The sequence below is a fragment of the Alligator sinensis genome, unplaced genomic scaffold (assembly GCF_000455745.1).
Source record: "Alligator sinensis unplaced genomic scaffold, ASM45574v1 scaffold978_1, whole genome shotgun sequence".
Classification (NCBI taxonomy): domain Eukaryota; kingdom Metazoa; phylum Chordata; order Crocodylia; family Alligatoridae; genus Alligator; species Alligator sinensis.
Window position 1 is genome coordinate 882733 of NW_005842220.1, and position 17664 is coordinate 900396.

The following is a 17664-nucleotide window of genomic DNA, read 5'->3' on the forward strand; positions in this document are numbered from 1 at the left end:
TGTGTTGCTGATTATTTAATTGTTCATTCTTTCCCTGAAGCAGTCAATGTAGCGGTCAAGGTTAGGGTTTCGTCCACTGTGAGGTATCCAATCTGATGTTTTTTGGGGCTTTTTGGCGTTGATCTTTTCCTGAATGTTGTCAGAGGATGAGTTGTTGTTGGGAGTGGCTTCAGTTTGGTCATGGAAATATTCTTTGAGGCACAGGCGTCGGAAGAATTCTTCTAGTTCTCCACATTGAAGTATTTTATTAGGGTATTTTTCTGGTCAGAAATTTAGGCCTTTAGAAAGGACAGATTTTTCAGTTTTGGTAAGCGTGTGTGGAGAGATTGATAATATTTGTGGGTTTTTGCATCTGAGGCGTTTTAGAAGTTCCTTGTACAGCCATGTTGATCTCTTGCCATTCTTGTGCTTGTCAGGTCAGGACAGTTTTTTCTTGGGCTTCTAATACTGTGCCCCTTAGAAGCTCCCAGCCTTCCTGATGAATGCTGTAGAAAGTTTTTCGTAGTCTCTTTGTATCCATTGTATATTGTCAGGGAACATACATGGATTTCTGTCTTCTAAGTTGTTGTAGTATATGGTGATTTCCTTCCTGAGTTGGTCTCTTTTGGAGTAGAGTAGGTGAAGTAGATGATTTCTAATTTTCTCTGAAGTTCTTCTGCATACCTGTGAAGCATATGTGGAGGATAAAAGGCATCCAGGAGGGTTGGGAGCTTCTAAAAGGCACAGAACTGGAAGCCCAACAGGAAACTATCCCGACATGGAAGCACAAAAAGAATGGCAAGTTACCAGTGTGGCTGCACAAGGATCTTCTAAAATGCTTCAAGTAAAAAAGGAAAGCATGCAGGCAATGGAAGAATGGGCAGGTCACCAAGGAAGCATATCAGGAAATAGCAAGAACTTGCAGAGATGAAATCTGCAAGGTAAAGATAAAGAATGAACTGTACCTGGCAAAGGAATTTAAGGATAACCAGAAGAGGTTCTATAAGTATGTTTGGTCAGAAAAGAAGGATCAAGCAAGATGTGGGTCCCCTTAACAAGCCTGGGTGGACTCCTAACCTAAGATTCAAAGAAGGCATATCTGCTCAACAGCTATTTTGCCTCACTTTCACAAACAATTGCTGTGCAACTTATTATCCTAATAAGGATTATCTGGATAAGGAAGGGGGCAAGATGAGATAATAAAAGAGATGGTCAGAGAGCCTTTGTTGGATCTGAATGAATTCAAGATAGCAGAGCCAGATGAACTTCATCCCATGGTACAGAAAGAGCTGGAGGAGGAGATTTTGGACCCCTTGACCATGATCTTCATGAAGTTGTGGGAGACAGGCTGGGTACCAGAGGAATGGAAAAAGGCCAATGTAGTGGCCCTCTTTAAAAAAGGCAAGGAGGAGGGCCCAGGGAACTACAGACCGGTTAGCCTCGCTTCAATACCTGGGAAGTTTCTGGAGCATATCCTAAGGAAGCCCATTTGCAAGCATCTGGAGGAGTAAAGGCTGATCACAAGCAGCCAGCAGGGATTTATGAAAAACAAACAAACAGTGTCAAACAAACCTGATCTTCTTTGACAAAGTAAATATTTGGGTGGCTGAAGGGAATGCTATGGGTAAAGTGCATCTGGACTTTAGCAAGGCTTTTGACAGATCCTTCCATGATCTTCTCATAAACTAATTGGAGAAATGTGGGCTGGATAAAACTACTGTAAGGTAGATAGATAACTGGTTCAATAGCTGCAAACAGGGTAGTTATTAACAGGTTCATATTGGAATGGCAGGAGGCTTCAAGTGGTGTCCCAGAGGGGTCTGTCCTGGGCCCTGTGCTGTTCAACATGTTCATTAACGATTTGGATGCTGGCATAGAAAGCTTCTTGAGCAAATATGCAAACAACATGAAACTAGGAAGGGTTGCTAACACATTAGAGTATGCAAACACAATTCAGAAGGATCTTGACAGATTGGAAAGGTGAGCTACAGCTAACAGGACACAGTTCAGTGCAGACAAATGCAAGTTGCTACATGTTGGGAGGAGTAGTCAAAAAAACACAAATATAAAGTGGGTTACACCTGGTTGGATGGCAGCACTGAAAAGGACTTGGGAGTTTTGGTATATCACAAACTCAATACAAGTCTGCACTGTGATGCAACTGCACAAAAGGCGAATGCGGTTTCGGGATGCATCGATAGAAGCATTCGGTGCAAGACAGGAGGTGATAGTACCTCTCTACTCCACACTGGTTAGGTCTCTTCTGATGTACTGTGTGCAGTTCTGGGCTTCACATTTAAAAAATTATGTGGACAAGTCCGAGAGGGTCCAGACGCATGCAGCAAAGATGATAAAGGCCTTGGAAAGCATATCATGTAAGGAAAGGCTGAAGGAGCTAGGCATGTTCAACTTGCAGAAAAGGCACTTAAGAGGGGACATGATAACAGTCTTTAAATACTTGAAGGGCTGCCATAAAGAAGAAAGGAGGCACCTCTTCTCTCTTGCTGCAGAGAGGAGGAGATGGACCAGTGGCTTGAAGCTGCAGCAAAGTAAGTTTAGATCCAGAATAACTTCTGCACTGTGAGAATATTGAGGCAGTGGAATAGACTGCCTAGGGAAGTTGTGGACTCTTCATCACTGGAGGTGTTCAAGAAGAGGGTGTGTGGGTGGGTGCGTGTGAGTGTGGCTATGCATACATTCTACTCTGGGCATTTCCCATGTTTCTGGGCTTTGCTGGTTGCCCCCACCCCACTCTTTTGCTACACGTCATGGTGCTTTTAAGCCTCCCTCAGAGACATTGGATGTTGGCTACAACCGAGGCTGGGGACTTTGACTGGGGCATGCCAGTTCTTCTGCTGGAACCAAAGCCATAGGCTCCTGGCTAGAAGGTCTTACCCCTCTGCTCAGGGTCAGACCAGTTGCCATATTTGGGGTCAGGAAGGAATTTTACCCCATGGTCAAATTGTTATGGAATGCAGGGTTTTTTTTCCTTTCTTTGTAGCAGAAGGTGTGCCCCGCTTCCCGGGATCTCTTGAGCATATATTGACAACATTTCATAGAAGCAGAACACTGGCTGCCATGGTTCCCCTGGTTTACCTGTGGCAGGTTAGGGTGTTGGGCCTCTGTTGCACCAGGTTTGACTCTAGTCTTATGTAGAGTTTAGAGTATGGAATAGTATAGGATCGTTTGGATAGGATGGTCCTATGTCAAGCAGGGGGTTGGAATAGACCTCTGGAGGTCCCTTCCAGCCCTACTTCTCTGATTCTATGATATAATGAGTATCTGTTAATGTGCAAAAATAATTTTCCCTGATAATTATAAAATATCAGTTTGCTTCACCTGCTAATGAAAAATGTCCCATGGTAGCTTTTACAAGAGACTACCTCTGACCATAAAATTGTATTAGACTGCCAATGCTTTTTCCGTGGCCTGAAACTAAAAACATCCCTAACACTTTTCATTCCTGTACATTAAATTTTGCAAGGTCACTCCTTTAAAAAAGCTAAAGCTATGAAGAGGAGGAAATTAGCTTTCAGTCTGTTTTTTTGTTCTCTGCAATCACATCATGCTTCTCACAGTATTTAAGTAGGTCTTCTAAAGTGGGTTTTTTGTTTGTTTTTTTTTTTGTTTAGTTGGGGTTTGTATTTTTTTGAGAGAGAAAATCTTGTGTTACGGAAGAATGTGCCAGAATTCAAGTTTTTGTTCCCCGTCTTTATAGGAAATAATGCTCAAACAAAATATCTTTTGGAAGTTTTTTATTTTCCTCCCCACACTGCTGACATCAATGTGGTTGTATCTTAAACTGTAGTTACCCTCTAACTATCATGATCTCTGTATAAATCTGGTGAGCACATATGTTCAGTGAGACATGTCAGGAAAACTTTAGTTTTCATGCATTCAGTTTATATTCCCCATCTCAGTATGGGAGAGAATCTGATCTCATTACTTGCCATTTTGTTTTCTGTTGTGTTTTTTTTAACATATAGCATAATTACTGGACTAAGACTAGATTTAAGTTTTTGCAGACTTTTTTCTGGTCTACCTTCAAGGTAAAATCCTAGTCTTCCTCCTTTAGGTTCCATTCCCAGATCATTACTTATAACAAATACTAATATTTAAATGGAAAATCATAACCCAATTTTGTTTATTTATTTTTAAACAGGACAGCTGGGAAATTATAGAAGGATTGCGGGGAGTTGTGAATTGCACCCTGGAGCCACAGAAACAGGAAGGCTACTTGTTGAAAAAGAGAAAATGGCCCCTAAAAGGCTGGCACAAGGTAGGGAAAAAAAATCTCTTTTAAGGCTTTTGGTTATTTAAATGTGTTGCCCATTGTTAAAAAAAAAAAAAAAACAACAACAACAACAAAAAAACCCCAAAACTTTAACATGTAAATAATATCTATACTTCTGCTCATTTGTTAAGGCTTATCTTTGCATTTTCCTGATTACAGAGATACTTCTTTTTGGCTGGAGGAATTTTGAAATATTCCAAGTGTCAAACTGATGTAAGTATCCTCACTCTAAAGTGTGTTTTTTATAGTTTAAATGAGTTGAAATACCAGGACTTGTGTACTGTTGGGGAAAAGAAGGGTAAGTCCAGAATTTCCAAATTCCAGGCTGAGGATAAAGGAATGGACCCCCCTCCTTTCCTATTAATAATCTGTTTTCTTAAGCTACCACAGAACATGAATACTAATTATCCGTATAAAATGTTTATTGCAGATAGAGAGGGGGAAGCTTCATGGCTGCATTGATGTTGGACTCTCAGTGATGTCTGTAAAGAAATCCACAAAATGCATAGATTTGGATACAGAAGAGCATATATACCATCTGAAGGTAACTCTATAAGGCAGCAGTCAGCAACCGTTTTCTGGCAGCAGGATGGAAAATCCAGGCTTGAGTCTGAGACAGACTGGCACTAAGACCCAGCCACTGCCACTGCTTCTCCTTGTGATGTGGCACAGGAAAGCTGGTCAGAACAGTGTGGACAAAACCTTGACTGCCAAATGCAGCTGAAGTACCAGTTCTGCATGCTAGGTCCGATGGCTCCATAAGCTGAATTTAGCTCACAGGCCGCTGGTTACCAACCCCTGAAAATAAGGCAATAGTGTTCCAATTAAGATGTAAAACTTAAAGCCGTGAAATGGACGTAACTTTGTGTATACGTGTATTTGTGTGGCCATTATAATAGGGTTGAAAATGGTGGTTAATTTAGGTCTTAATAAATGTCTTAAGAAATTCCATAAACATGCCTTCACATGGCCAAACTTTACAGTTTTCTGCAAAGCAAAATGTCTCATTTACTGGGAGATAAGTGGCCTCATTTGTACTATTCCATTTAGTTTATGGCAGGGATAACTCCTACAAAGGCTTTCTCAAAATGGAAGCTTGAGAGACACGAGGACTGACTCATGGTTGATAGTCTTTTTAAAGTATTTAAAAAAACAAAAACCATTTTTGAGAGATGATTGTGTGAAAGGAGGAGATGGAACAGAGTAGTTAAATGGTATGGCAGTGCCCTCAAGTAAATATCATTATATCAGAGTTTGAACTCTGTTACAGGATTCATCTTATTAATGCATGTTATTAATAGGATAGCTTGATAGCTTTCTAATTATGCATTCACCTTTATCTGTGAAGAATATCTTGCATTTTTACATTGATGAAATTTAACATTTTATCTAATAGTATAAATTAATTTCAGATGCATAATATTTTGATATGGCTTTTTAAAAATAAACACTAACCTGTACTTATTTAAGATTGAAAGTCTTGGTTACTCCTTAAAAATAAAGTAGTTTTCATGTGAAACTAATAACTCGCTCTATTTTTCCTGTACAGTTTCCATGCAGAGTTAATGCTGCTATGCCTCTCTGGATTGAAGTTGAGTGTATTTTAAGAAACAGGTTTACAAGGCTTATGTAAATGTACAATATTAGGTATAAATTTAGGAACGTATACTTTTCAGTACCTTAGCAAGTGCTGAAGTGTTACTCTATAGAAGGATAGACATAAGTATTTAAGTGGTTTCCTGAGGCTGTGCCTTTTTGTCTTGAATTTACTGTATGAATTATTGCATCATATTCAGGCTAGTGAAACATACTGCTTAATAGAAATATTTCTGAGAGAGCTTTTATTATCTGCCAAGAATTGGGAACACAGCATGACCATGTTGTAACAAAAAGTTAGGTTTGACTAGTAGTTTTAACTTGAATATGGCTTCGTATTTAATTAAATATTGTATTCTGTAGGTGAAATCTCAGGAAGTATTTGATGAATGGGTAGCAAAACTTCGTCACCACAGAATGTATCGTCAAAATGAAATCTCCATGTTTCCACTTGATGTCAATAATCATTTTTTCCCAGCATCTACCACAGACTCTGTCCCTAGTGCATTTGACTCTACTTCAAGTAGAAAGGTAATAATTATAATTTAGATGATGTTTTTTATTAGGAATTAATTTAGTTTAATTTCTCTATTAGTATGCAAAGACTTTTAACCACAAATTTAATTAGGAGAAGATTTACTTTAAAATGTAAATTGTGAAATTGTCTAGTTTTATAGGTTATGCTTCTCAGGTGATTTCCATTAAAATACTCTTAAATGATCAACAGTCTCAAAGTTACTGTATTTACTTGGGGGGGAATCAACATAGTGGGGAAGCACCTTATCTTATATTTGCAAACAAGGAAACCTCATTAAATACATTGTCTATCACTAAACTGCTGCCAAAAGGAAGTTGATTAAATGCAGCCAACTCTGAATACAACTATGAAACATTCGGCCCATATTGGGCAAATGTATTGATGGAAACATTTTTGTGTACAGGTTTGTGTGCGTGGCCCTTAACAATTAGTGGGTGTTCCCTCCACAGGGAACTGGCACCACACCTGGAGGTACTGAAATACCAGGCCAGCACCGGGAGGGCCAAAACCAGCCCTGACATCCTCTTGGTGCCAGAAAGTTTGAATTTTATTAGTAGATGTTAAGAATCATGAACCAAAGAGATGATAAAACCATAAGGGAAATATAGAGCGCCCGAGTGAGGGACTAACATAACAGGGATGGGAGTGAGGACGGGAATGTATCTAAGTTACAGAAAATATAATGTTAACATTGATCTTGGCCAAAAAAGCTGAGATGCTGATGGGAGCCTTTTTTTGTGTAGCCCTTAAGGAAAAAAACAAAAACCACAAGCAGTCCTTCCCCCAGGAGGGAACGAGCACTGTGCCTGGAGGCACTGCAATACAAGGCTGGCAGCCGGAGAGGCTGGAGCAAGCCCCAACATCTTCCCTGGGTGCCAAAAATGCGGATGAGAGTGCCTGCTGCACCCTCTCCCAGCCTGTCGCACATAATAGTGTGGCCCTGCCCTCCATGAGGTGGAGCCGGAAGGTTGCCCAGAGCCTCATCTTCATATAAATTTTTGGAGGATCCCAGGACGCATGACAAGAACGCTGAGCTAATTAGTGAATGGATCATTGGGCGGGGGGGGGTATACCTGGAGTATACACACGTACTGAGTATTGCTGAGCTGAGGGGTCCCATGGCTTGAAATGCTGTTGTCTCTGGTGGGCCTGACCCAATGAACTATATGGTAAATCATTAGCCTTTTGGCTTTGGACTAATATCATGGGTTTTTGTACTATCTAATATCTACATATATAGTTTGTACTGTATGTAAGTAGGTATAGAAGTGCTGCTTAAAAATGTATTGAGGGAGTACCTGTGTTTAAAACCTGCACCAAAAAGGTGCAATGCATCAATTCTGGGTGAACAATGGATGAGGTCTAAGGGTACCTGTAGTAACTTGTCTGTATGCAATAGTAATATGTATATAGGCAAAGGGCTGCAGGTATGTTTATTTCAAGGTCAGTGTTTTCAGATTTGCCCCTCACTTCCATGTGCTCAGGGAGAGCAGGCTGTGACAGTAAGGAAGGGAGAAGGAGCTGTAGGAGGAAGAAGTTGTGGGGCAGAGGACAAGGGGCCCACCCCAGATTTATTTTCCCTGTTGTAGCAGTGGGAGGGAGACAAATTCAAGGGAACCCCCCAATAATGAGATTCTATACCTGGAAAATTGTAATATTTTCCCTATATAGAATCTAATTATTGGGGGGGTCATCTTATAGTTGGGTAAATATGGTATAATATTGACTTGTATAAACATTATGAAAATAAAATTTTACTTTGCTTGCTGTAAGCAGTTACTCTATTCCAATCTCTATTAACAAATGGAATACATACTGGAAGCCTTTGTGCATGAGTTTTGTTCTCAGAACAGCATTCTATTGGCTTTAAACCAAAATTCAGCTTCTCCTTTTATACTGGTTTTTAAAAAAAACAACCTGTTCTATAATATTAAAACATTAAGATGTTTATTAAATTGGTCTAGGAACTACAAACTGTTAGCAACCAGCTATTATAGCGGCAAGGGCTGTTTTCCTTAAAAGCATGCAGGAACAATGATAATGCTATAAAGCATAATTGCCAGTTGACGTGGGAGTGTCTCCTCTTGTGTGTTATCCCTGTGGCTTCTGCTCTTGGTGCTATGGATTCCACAAGTCCGGATTCATTTGACCAGCAGTGTCCCTGGCTACATTCTGGGCTGTTTTCTTGTCCCCCAACCCTGACTCAAGAGCATAAAGAACAGAGTCAGTCTAACTGTCCCTCAGATCCTCCATGCTACCTGTGGTAGCAAAAAGAGAACCCCTGCAGCATCCCTCTGCTTCTCAGCACACTGCTAGTGTTCTCTTGCTAACGAGTTAATTCTAATAGTTACAAAATACTTCCATTAACTTTGAATTCAGACATTTTCCCTCTGTACAGAGTGCTAGTAACAATGTAGAAGTTAAGGATCTGGGATTCAAAACTGGTCCCTCATGTGAAGCTTTGGTGCCTGTTAAGGATGGCTGATCCAGGTACCTAGGAGAAGGCCTGATCTCTGAGTATCACTCCTCTTCAAAGAGTCTTTCACAAGCTACAGAAGTCTGTCTGAAGTCATTCCTCCTTTAGAGTGCTATAAAAACATCCTCAGCTGCTGCAGGAAAGATCAGCTGGAACACAGTCATCTCCTCAGTCCCCTCCCATTAGTACCCTGGCAAGCAGACATGCCACCCCAAATTCCTGGATTACAAGTACTATGACATCCAGTTGTCCACCTCTGATGGAGACTTCATTGACCTCTGACTGGCAGAAAAGGGGCATTGTTCCAGGGAGGAGATAATCTCAGGTCACCTTCTCTAATGCCTACCAAGCCAAGGAACAGTAGTCCTTAAGCTTTTAACTTCCTAAGGGTCAAGAGACGGACAAGATGTTTTTTAGTATCCTGGTACCCATTCCTGAGGCATCTTCAGCAGTACTACTAAATGAATGGACTGTATGTCACTTGGCATCTATCTCAACAGTGGGTCCTTTGGTACTTGGAGCTTTGGCTGGTCCAGAATATTTCGGGACATTATACTGCATGCCACTGTGACCACCTCCAACTTGCACACCAAAACCAGAAATGCAACAGTGAAGCCATTCCTGGGGGGGGGGTGTGCCCTTACCTTCCTCTGCAGCCACATGCTGAAAGCAGAGGACTCAAGTGTCCTCACAGTGGGATACCCTCTGAAGTAGCTTCACTCCTTCTCTTCTATGTTGGTACCTGCAAGCAGAAGTGGATGGGCTTACTAAAGAACATCCATCACCAGGCACTCTGGGGACAAATAGCATAAATGTATCTTTAATATCAGGGGTGTAGGCTGTAGCTGTGTTGGTCTTGGGGCATAGGCAGACAAGGTTCTTTGGGTGAATATGATATCTTTTATTAGACCAACTTAAATAGTTGGGGGGGGAAAAAAATTATAGCAAGCTTTTGGGTTTAAAAACCCTTCATCCTTAATATCAAGAACCCTGTTACTGCCTTCCCAGCTATTTCAGAGCAGTGTTCCTTAATACTTGATATCAAGGTAGCAAAATTTTAATTCTAGGATGATCAAAACCATTCCATTCCTTAACTTTTTTTTTATTTAGAGAAATTCTGCATTCACTGGGCCTCTCTGCTCTAGCCCCAAAAACAAAGCAAAAAGCCAGAAATCTTCTTTCACACAATACTTCTCTGACTAGTACTAGTGTTTGGGGGCTGGTGCCTCTGAGCTGCAAGAAAAAAAACAAAAGTAGCTCCTCTAAAGAGGGTTCCCTAACTCTTTAAGCTGCCTCAATCTGGAGCTTGTACTGGGCAGCAGATCTGACATCATTCACAAGAGCCCAGCAGAATTACCTGAGATCTTTTCCCTTTTTTTAATCCTTTCACATGCTCAGGCAACCACTGCTTATATTTTGAAGTCCTGGACTGGGATTACCTCAAGCCGTCTTGGATATTATGTAAAGAATACTTTAGTCTGTTCCAAACCACTGCTGTCTTACCCTAAAGGTCCTTAATGTCAACAGAAGTTCAGGCTCAAAGCATAAAGGGCATAAGGAGCAGCATTAAATTCCAGGTCAGTGGATGCTTACTGTTATCTGGAATATTTCCTGGAGACCATAAACTTTAGCAACCAGTTCAAACCTACCCAAGGACATCACTAAGAACCTAGAGGTGATGCAGCCTAAATGCAGCCATGCCACCAACTCTGCACGTACAGTCTCTGGAACACCTTGGAACAAATTGGATCCGCAGACAGATCTCATAAATTCATGCATAGCCTGTCAAACATTTAGTCCAAGAAAACCATTTTTCCATGTGGTGATTCTCAGATGCAGCGGTTTGCCAGATCCCAGCAAGTATCTAATTTGTTCCAGAGGACCTGCCCCCTCAGACTTCCTGAGACCCAATGCATGCTCTTCACTGACCCTCATGATCCTGAGGGTTCTGGGATGACCTGTAGGACAGATGATTGAGTCATAGCACTGGAACAGACTGAGCAGTGCCAGTGTTAAGATCTGATTAATTTTCAATACAACCAGAAGACTTCTTGCTTGACATCATTTTGCAGAATAAACTACTGCATCCTGATCCTGAATGCTGATTAGCTAACATCTGCTGAAATAAGCTATTTAACTGAAGCTTGAAACAGAAAAGCCTCAGCTAGACTGACTCTCAAAGTTAAATGGAGGGGACTTTAATTATCTTGGCATCAGCTGTTTCCCTTGAACATTCATTTTATCAATATTGGATGATCAGCTGATCCTGAAAATATCTTTTAATTTTCTGTCCTTTTCATCAGAATACATCTAAGAGCAATATCTTCTTATCTGGTAGCATATTGTATGTTTCTGTTTTTTGGGTTTCCCCCTTTCCTTTTCTTCTTGTTTTCCCCTCCAGTTTGGAACTTCCCTTGCTAGAATCTCCTTATAGTATTAGCAAGCCTGAGTCCCCCTTCTGATCCCTTTGCAATGTATGCCCTGAATTACTTATGTATATGATCATTCATCAGCTCAGAGTAGGAGAGATTTGGGCCCTTTTCTCAGGCTCCCCATACCATGTTTCATAAGAACATGGTCTCTCTGGGTATATTTGTACAGCACCAAGAAGATCAATGCTGAGACATGCTACCTCTGCTTTGCAGATATTAACTTCTAGTTATAGCAGCATTTCTTTGTGATTGGCATGCATATGGTGTCACACTGAGCTTTGCTGAGGTGGGGAGCCTGAAGATGCAGATGTAGAGGTGCGGTCCCAGTGGACATTGCTGCCTAAAGGAGTCTGATTTCATACATATGTGCTCCAAGAGCTGAAGCACAAAAACTTGCAGTCACTAAGCTAAGTAACTATTCTTTGTTTTAATATAGGATATTAAACAAGTAGGCTTATGAAATATAGATTTGCACTACAAAGAGGCTGAACTTCCCCCATATTTTCACATGAAAGTGTCAGTCCCTAAGCTACTGTTAATTGCTACAGCTCGACAGCAGATGTATCCCAGCTTCATTCACCTGAGGATCTGGCCTTCTGTCTCTTCACTTACAAATCAGACAAGTGAGCATTGCACTATATCTGCTTTAGGACTCAGTAGCTCTGTTTTCATATATGTGTTGTTTTTTTTTTCTTTTCATATATGTATGTATCTTGACTGTATTGTGTGAGGGCTAACATGCTCTTTGCTAGTTGCAGTGTCTTGGTAGGCAGAACTCCTAGAAACATTTTCTTAAGGCCTCCCCCAAACTTGCATAAGGCCATGCACTTTGGGGGGGGGGAGGGATTTTTTTCCCCGCCACTTACATATAAAGTTTTAGAATAGAGGTAGGATGCATTATGAATGGTCTTTAAGAAGCCAACATGGAATGTGTTTACAAAGGTGATTATACATCTTTACATACTCAATCTGTTTACATTGCAAAAGGTACGGAAATTTGTTGTTTGAATTTTTGTTGTTTGAAAATGGCTAAGCAACTGGCTACGGAGTCGGACCCAAAGAGTACTAGTTGAAGGGAGCAAATCAATGTGGCACAGGGTTTCCAGTGGAGTCCCTCAGGTCTTGGTACTCGGTCCAGTACTCTTTTTTAACATTTTCATCAATGATCTAAATTTGAGAGTCAGATGTGGACGATACCAAATTATGGGGGAGGGCCATCACACTGCAGGACAGGCTGAGAGTACAGGCTGACTTGGACACACTCTCAAGATGGGCTGACCAAAACCAGATGGCCTCCAATGCAGAGAAATGCAAGGTGCTGCACCTTGGTAGAAAGAACCCTCAGCATACTTACAGGCTCGGCAGTGCTACGCTTGCTAGCACCACGACCGAAAGGGACTTGGGGGTCTTGATTGGCCACAAGATGAATATGAGCTACCAATGTGATGCAGTGGTGGGCAAAGCTAACCAAACTCTGGCGTGCATCCACTGATGCATGTCAAGCAAAACCAGGGAAGTCATCCTCCCACTTTACTCAGCCCTGGTGAGACTGTAGTTGGAGTACAACATCCAGTTTTGGGCCCCCCACTTCAGGAAGGATGTGGAGAAGCTTGAGAGAGTCCAGAGGAGAGACACTCGTATGATCCAAGGCCTGGAGGGAAGGCTGTACGAGGCGAGGCTGAGGGACTTGGGACTCTTCAGTCTGGAAAAGAGAAGGCTCAGAGGGGACTTGGTGGCAGCCTACAACTTCATAAGAGGAGTTCATCAGGGTCTGGGAGAATATCTGTTCACCAGAGCTCCCCAAGGGGATAACAAGGTCTAACAGCCATAAACTCGAGAAAGTCCACTTTAGACTGGATATAAGAAAAAAGCTCTTTACAGTGCATGTGTCCAGAGTCTAAAACAAACTCCCCCCAGAGGTGGTGCAAGCACCTACTCTGGACTCCTTCAAAAAACTGCTAAATTTTTCTTGCTGGGGTCACTTGATCCCAGCTGACTTCCCGCCCATGGCAGGGGGCTGGATCTGATGATCTCATGAGGTCCCTTCCAGCCCCTAGTGTCTCTGAAATCTATGAAAATTGTTTGAACTAGAAAGCAAACTGCAGGCTCTTTTATACTACAGCAGTGAAATAGAGGAACAGTTAGTAAACAAACTATACAAATTTTCTAGTGATAAAATCTCTATTAAATAATTGATACTTGCTGTAGTATAATACCAAGTTGTATTATTGTATGATAACAAATTAGGAGTAAAAGTCTGCTTGATCTTGGCAGACATTCAACTGGAGTGGACAAGGCACATCAGTTTCTGTAGACAGTGACACAAAAGTGATATGGTCAAAATAATTTGTGGCTGCCTTTGACTGACTGGCTGATCTGAATGACCAGATACCCACTTCAAATGAGGCAGCCTCTAGCACAAGGCTGAAATGAGGTTTTGTTTTTTGTTTTTTTTTTACCTGCGCCTCTGGAATTTTAGTAAGGTATCTTAACTGCTCTACTACTATACCCTAAAAATATACAATACAGGCGACCCTCGCCATTCGTGGGGAATACGTTCTTGTATCCCCCACGAATGGCGAAATCCATGAATAAGACACTCCGTTCATGAACGCAGTGCCCCCAGCAGGGGGGGGTACGGCTCCGGTGGTGGTGGTGGGAGCACAGCGGCAGCAAGTGTGGAGCTCCCGAGGAGCTCTTGGAAGCGTATAAAGTGTGTTTAAAATGCGGGTTTGGCATTCGCAAATATTTGAAACCGCGAATGCCGAACCCGCGAATAATGAGGGTTTCCTGTATATTTATGTATAAAAGTATATAAATCAGTGGATACTACGTTCGCATTTTATCCTATCCTTCATCTCAAAGCTTTCATCATATGTAAGAAAAGACTAAATAAAAAATAAAATTATTATCGAGGCATAGAAGAGAATGCAAAAAATGGCAGAGCGAGAGAGATACCTGATTGGAAGTGGCTGTAGCGCATATTTAACCTTTCTTCCAATACCCAAATAAATGAGACATATGATGACATATCAAATGAAATGTTTTTAAAACTGATTAAAAAGAAATCCTTTATGAAATATCCTGTTGAATTTGCTGATACAAGGTACTATTGTGGGATAAAAAGTTTACTAAAATCCCCCCAAATCATTAAGTACTTGCATGAATAAGTATATCACCCGTATTTATTCTAGCTAAGATAATAGCATTATAAACCACTTACAATCCATCAGTGTTGGATACCAATTATTCAGTTGTGGGCTTCTCTATTGGAAACCATTTCCTGAGTTATCTCCTCCTAGTGGCCTTTGCTGAAAACAGGTGATACAGTTAATTCTTTGCAATTTATACCAAGGACAATCGTACAAGAGCCTTATTAATGGAATATAAGCATTAGTTGGTTCTCCAAATAACTAACCCCTCCCCCTGTTAAAAAGTTTCTAACCAGTGTTTGCATATTGCACTTAAATTGTATACCTCCTCTCCTTGTTTTTTTTACCACTTTGGATGAGAAGGGGAACATCAAAGGCTAATATTTTGCTAGGTGAATTTTTTAATTTTCCGTAACCAGTCTGCAGAATTATGTATTGTTTTAAATCCAGTGATTTCTTCAGTGTTTGCTTTACTATTGGTGGTGGTCAGTAGTTAGCTCCACTTTCCACATCTTGATTATAGAACTGTCTAATCAGACTTGCTAAATAATGGTATGCCTGTCTCTTCCTCTTAGCTGGTACTCTTAGCTTTTGAATCTGGATTTTGGCATCTGAAAGTTATCACACAAAATATTATACAGTAAAAGCTCTGTTATCTGGTATCCCCCGGGAATGGGTGATGCTGGATAACAAAATATGCCAGTTAATAGAGCGGCATATTTTCTTTTCCTGCCACATCTGGGGCATCACCACCCCTCCCACAGGCCCTGTGGGCCCTGCGGGACAGGGAGGCAGGACCTGCACAACCTGTTATATCCCTAGGCCGTGGAGGCTTGGCAGCACAGGCTGCTTTGCCCTGGGCAATGGGAGCTCGGTGAAACCGAAAGTGCCATGGTGGGCATTTCCAGTTTTATTTTACCTTACAAGTCAGCATGCCAGTTAACAAAGTGTGCCGGTTAATGGAACTTTTACTGTATGTTAATAATTCATTCATGTTTCTTTGGAACAGGCAGGGAGCATAACAAAACAGAATTCAGTGCAAACTGGAAGCAGCTTATCATTTTCCTGTACAAGTAGCGAGTCCAGGATACCTTCTTGGCTACAGTCTTCTGAGGATATGGAAAAATGCTCAAGAGGTAATGTTATCAACAGGAACATTGAAAGGTTTTTCAGCTTTCCCAACTGTTACTGAAATTAACTGTGTAATGGCCTGTGTAATATATATATATATATATTTCTGCAGTTGGTTAAAGTGTTTTGTTTTGTTTTTTAATTGAATTATTTCCATATTTCTCAAAGGAAGAGTGATATTTTTTTTTTCCCCCTGCCCGCCCCCCCCCCCCCCCCCCCCCATAATAGTTTTAGGAATCTACCTATGACTTTGTCAGGCTTTAAGATGTTTCAGGTTGGGTACTCAAAATTGAAGCATCTAAAATCACTAATCATTTTAGAAAATTTAGGTCTTAATACATAGCAATGGTATTGCTCATATTTTATTGTTTTACAATGTGAGGTTCTTTTGAAATAGTTTCCCTATAGAATGGGTACAGCACAGATAGCAATTGCAGAAGTTTACTCCTTTGATGTATTTTGATCTTGATTTAGGATTAGGAGTGACTGAATAATAGATTTTAGAGCTTGTAACATCGTCTTCTCTAATAAGACGGTAGACTGGTTCGGAATGTTCCTAATATTTGTGCTGCTGACACCTGTCTGCTACAAACTAGACAGAAAATCAGAAATCCTGTGTTACACAGAATAGTTGTCAGTGGATGATTACTTTTTATGGGTGCTGTATGTGAGTCTAGAAGTAGAAAGCTATGCAAGTTGTCTAATCACTTCCTTTAAGTGAGTGATGCTGAATATAAGTGTTCACTAAAATATGACTTCAACTGCACACAATTATTTCGTGTCTTCATTTCTTGGGAGCAACTGAAAATGTTTTTGTTCCAAACAGACCTCTCCCATTGTCACACACATTTACTGGAAATGAACCAGCTGTTGCAGAGCATGGAAGTTCTCCACAGAACCTATTCAGCACCTGCTATAAATGTTATACAGGTCAGCTGTGAAAAATTATATCTGTAGAGGTGTCAATACATTTATTCTTGTCGTTAGTTTTATAACCCTCTAATATGGTTCTCATTCCTGGTGGTTTTTAAAGGGTGGATCTTTTGAAAGTCCAAAAAAGGAAAAAAGGACACACAGAAGATGGCGGTCCAGAGCTATTAATAAAGATGCTAAGGGAATGTTACAGGTAATTGAAATCTTCCGTCTTCCCTTGCACTAGTCCACTCTTCTCAAGTGTTAACTTATTGAGCCTTCCTTGGGCTAGAATTTGAATCCTACTTAGTCAAGTTATAGATAAAATTAGGTACCAGACCATATAATTTATAATAAAAATAGATCCAAATATTGGCTTCTTCCTCAAGTTCACCCCTATGCAAATTCTACAGTAATGGTTAAGTTTCTGGAGCCATTGGATAGACAGACATATTGCTGGGTATCTATATAATCTGAAGCAGGGCTGTTCATCCCACATGGACTCCCTTGGGACCCCTCTAGTCCCCACTATTCCCACCTAAGGTAGAGACAGGAAACACACCCCAGAGGGAGGGGGGGCAGGAATCCTGAAAACCCTAGCAGCAGCAGGAGTCATGGAAGGAACAGGAGCTGGGTGTTTACCCCTAGTTGGGCAGCCCTGATCTAATGTACAATAGAGGGTATAGAACAGTGGTTCTCAAACTTTTCTTTTCACGGACCACTTGAAAATTGCTGAGGGTCTCGGTGGACTACTTAATAAACTTTTTTTTTTTTGTTCTACAGATCAAAGCACACAACTTATGTTTTAATATCCGTAGTCTTACCTTACAAGTACAGATATTCTTGATTGTTCCGCAACCTTTCTGTGGACCACCTAAATGGAACTCGCAGACCAGTGGTGATCTGCGGACCACAGTTTGAGAACTGCTGGTATAGAGAAGTGTACACTTGGCTTCAAAAGAGGAGGGAAAGCTGCTACTGAGGCTGTTGTACTGCATCTTTTATACCTGCATGAGCCTGTAGCAAAACTGCTCCAAATTTAACATTGCTTCACTGAGGTCAAAGTTAGGGCGGTTGTTTTGGTTTGGTTTTGTTTTTGGTTTTTTTACACTCCTCTTCTTGCACCCCCCCCCCCCCCCCCCCCCCACCCTCCC

The 17664-nt window shown here is 41.1% G+C and overlaps 1 protein-coding gene across 9 annotated transcripts in view; it reads left to right on the plus strand.

Annotated features, from left to right (window-relative positions):
- The window catches only part of OSBPL3 (oxysterol binding protein like 3), a 153240-nt gene that overhangs the window by 81787 nt on the left and 53789 nt on the right, over positions 1 to 17664 (plus strand). For all 9 annotated transcript variants that reach the window (XM_025208102.1, XM_025208103.1, XM_025208101.1 and 6 more), the window contains 7 exons: positions 4142 to 4258; positions 4433 to 4486; positions 4704 to 4817; positions 6233 to 6400; positions 15477 to 15603; positions 16425 to 16528; positions 16632 to 16724. In XM_025208102.1, the coding sequence (XP_025063887.1) occupies positions 4142 to 4258; positions 4433 to 4486; positions 4704 to 4817; positions 6233 to 6400; positions 15477 to 15603; positions 16425 to 16528; positions 16632 to 16724 (777 nt within the window). The remainder of the gene's footprint in view (positions 1 to 4141; positions 4259 to 4432; positions 4487 to 4703; positions 4818 to 6232; positions 6401 to 15476; positions 15604 to 16424; positions 16529 to 16631; positions 16725 to 17664) is intronic.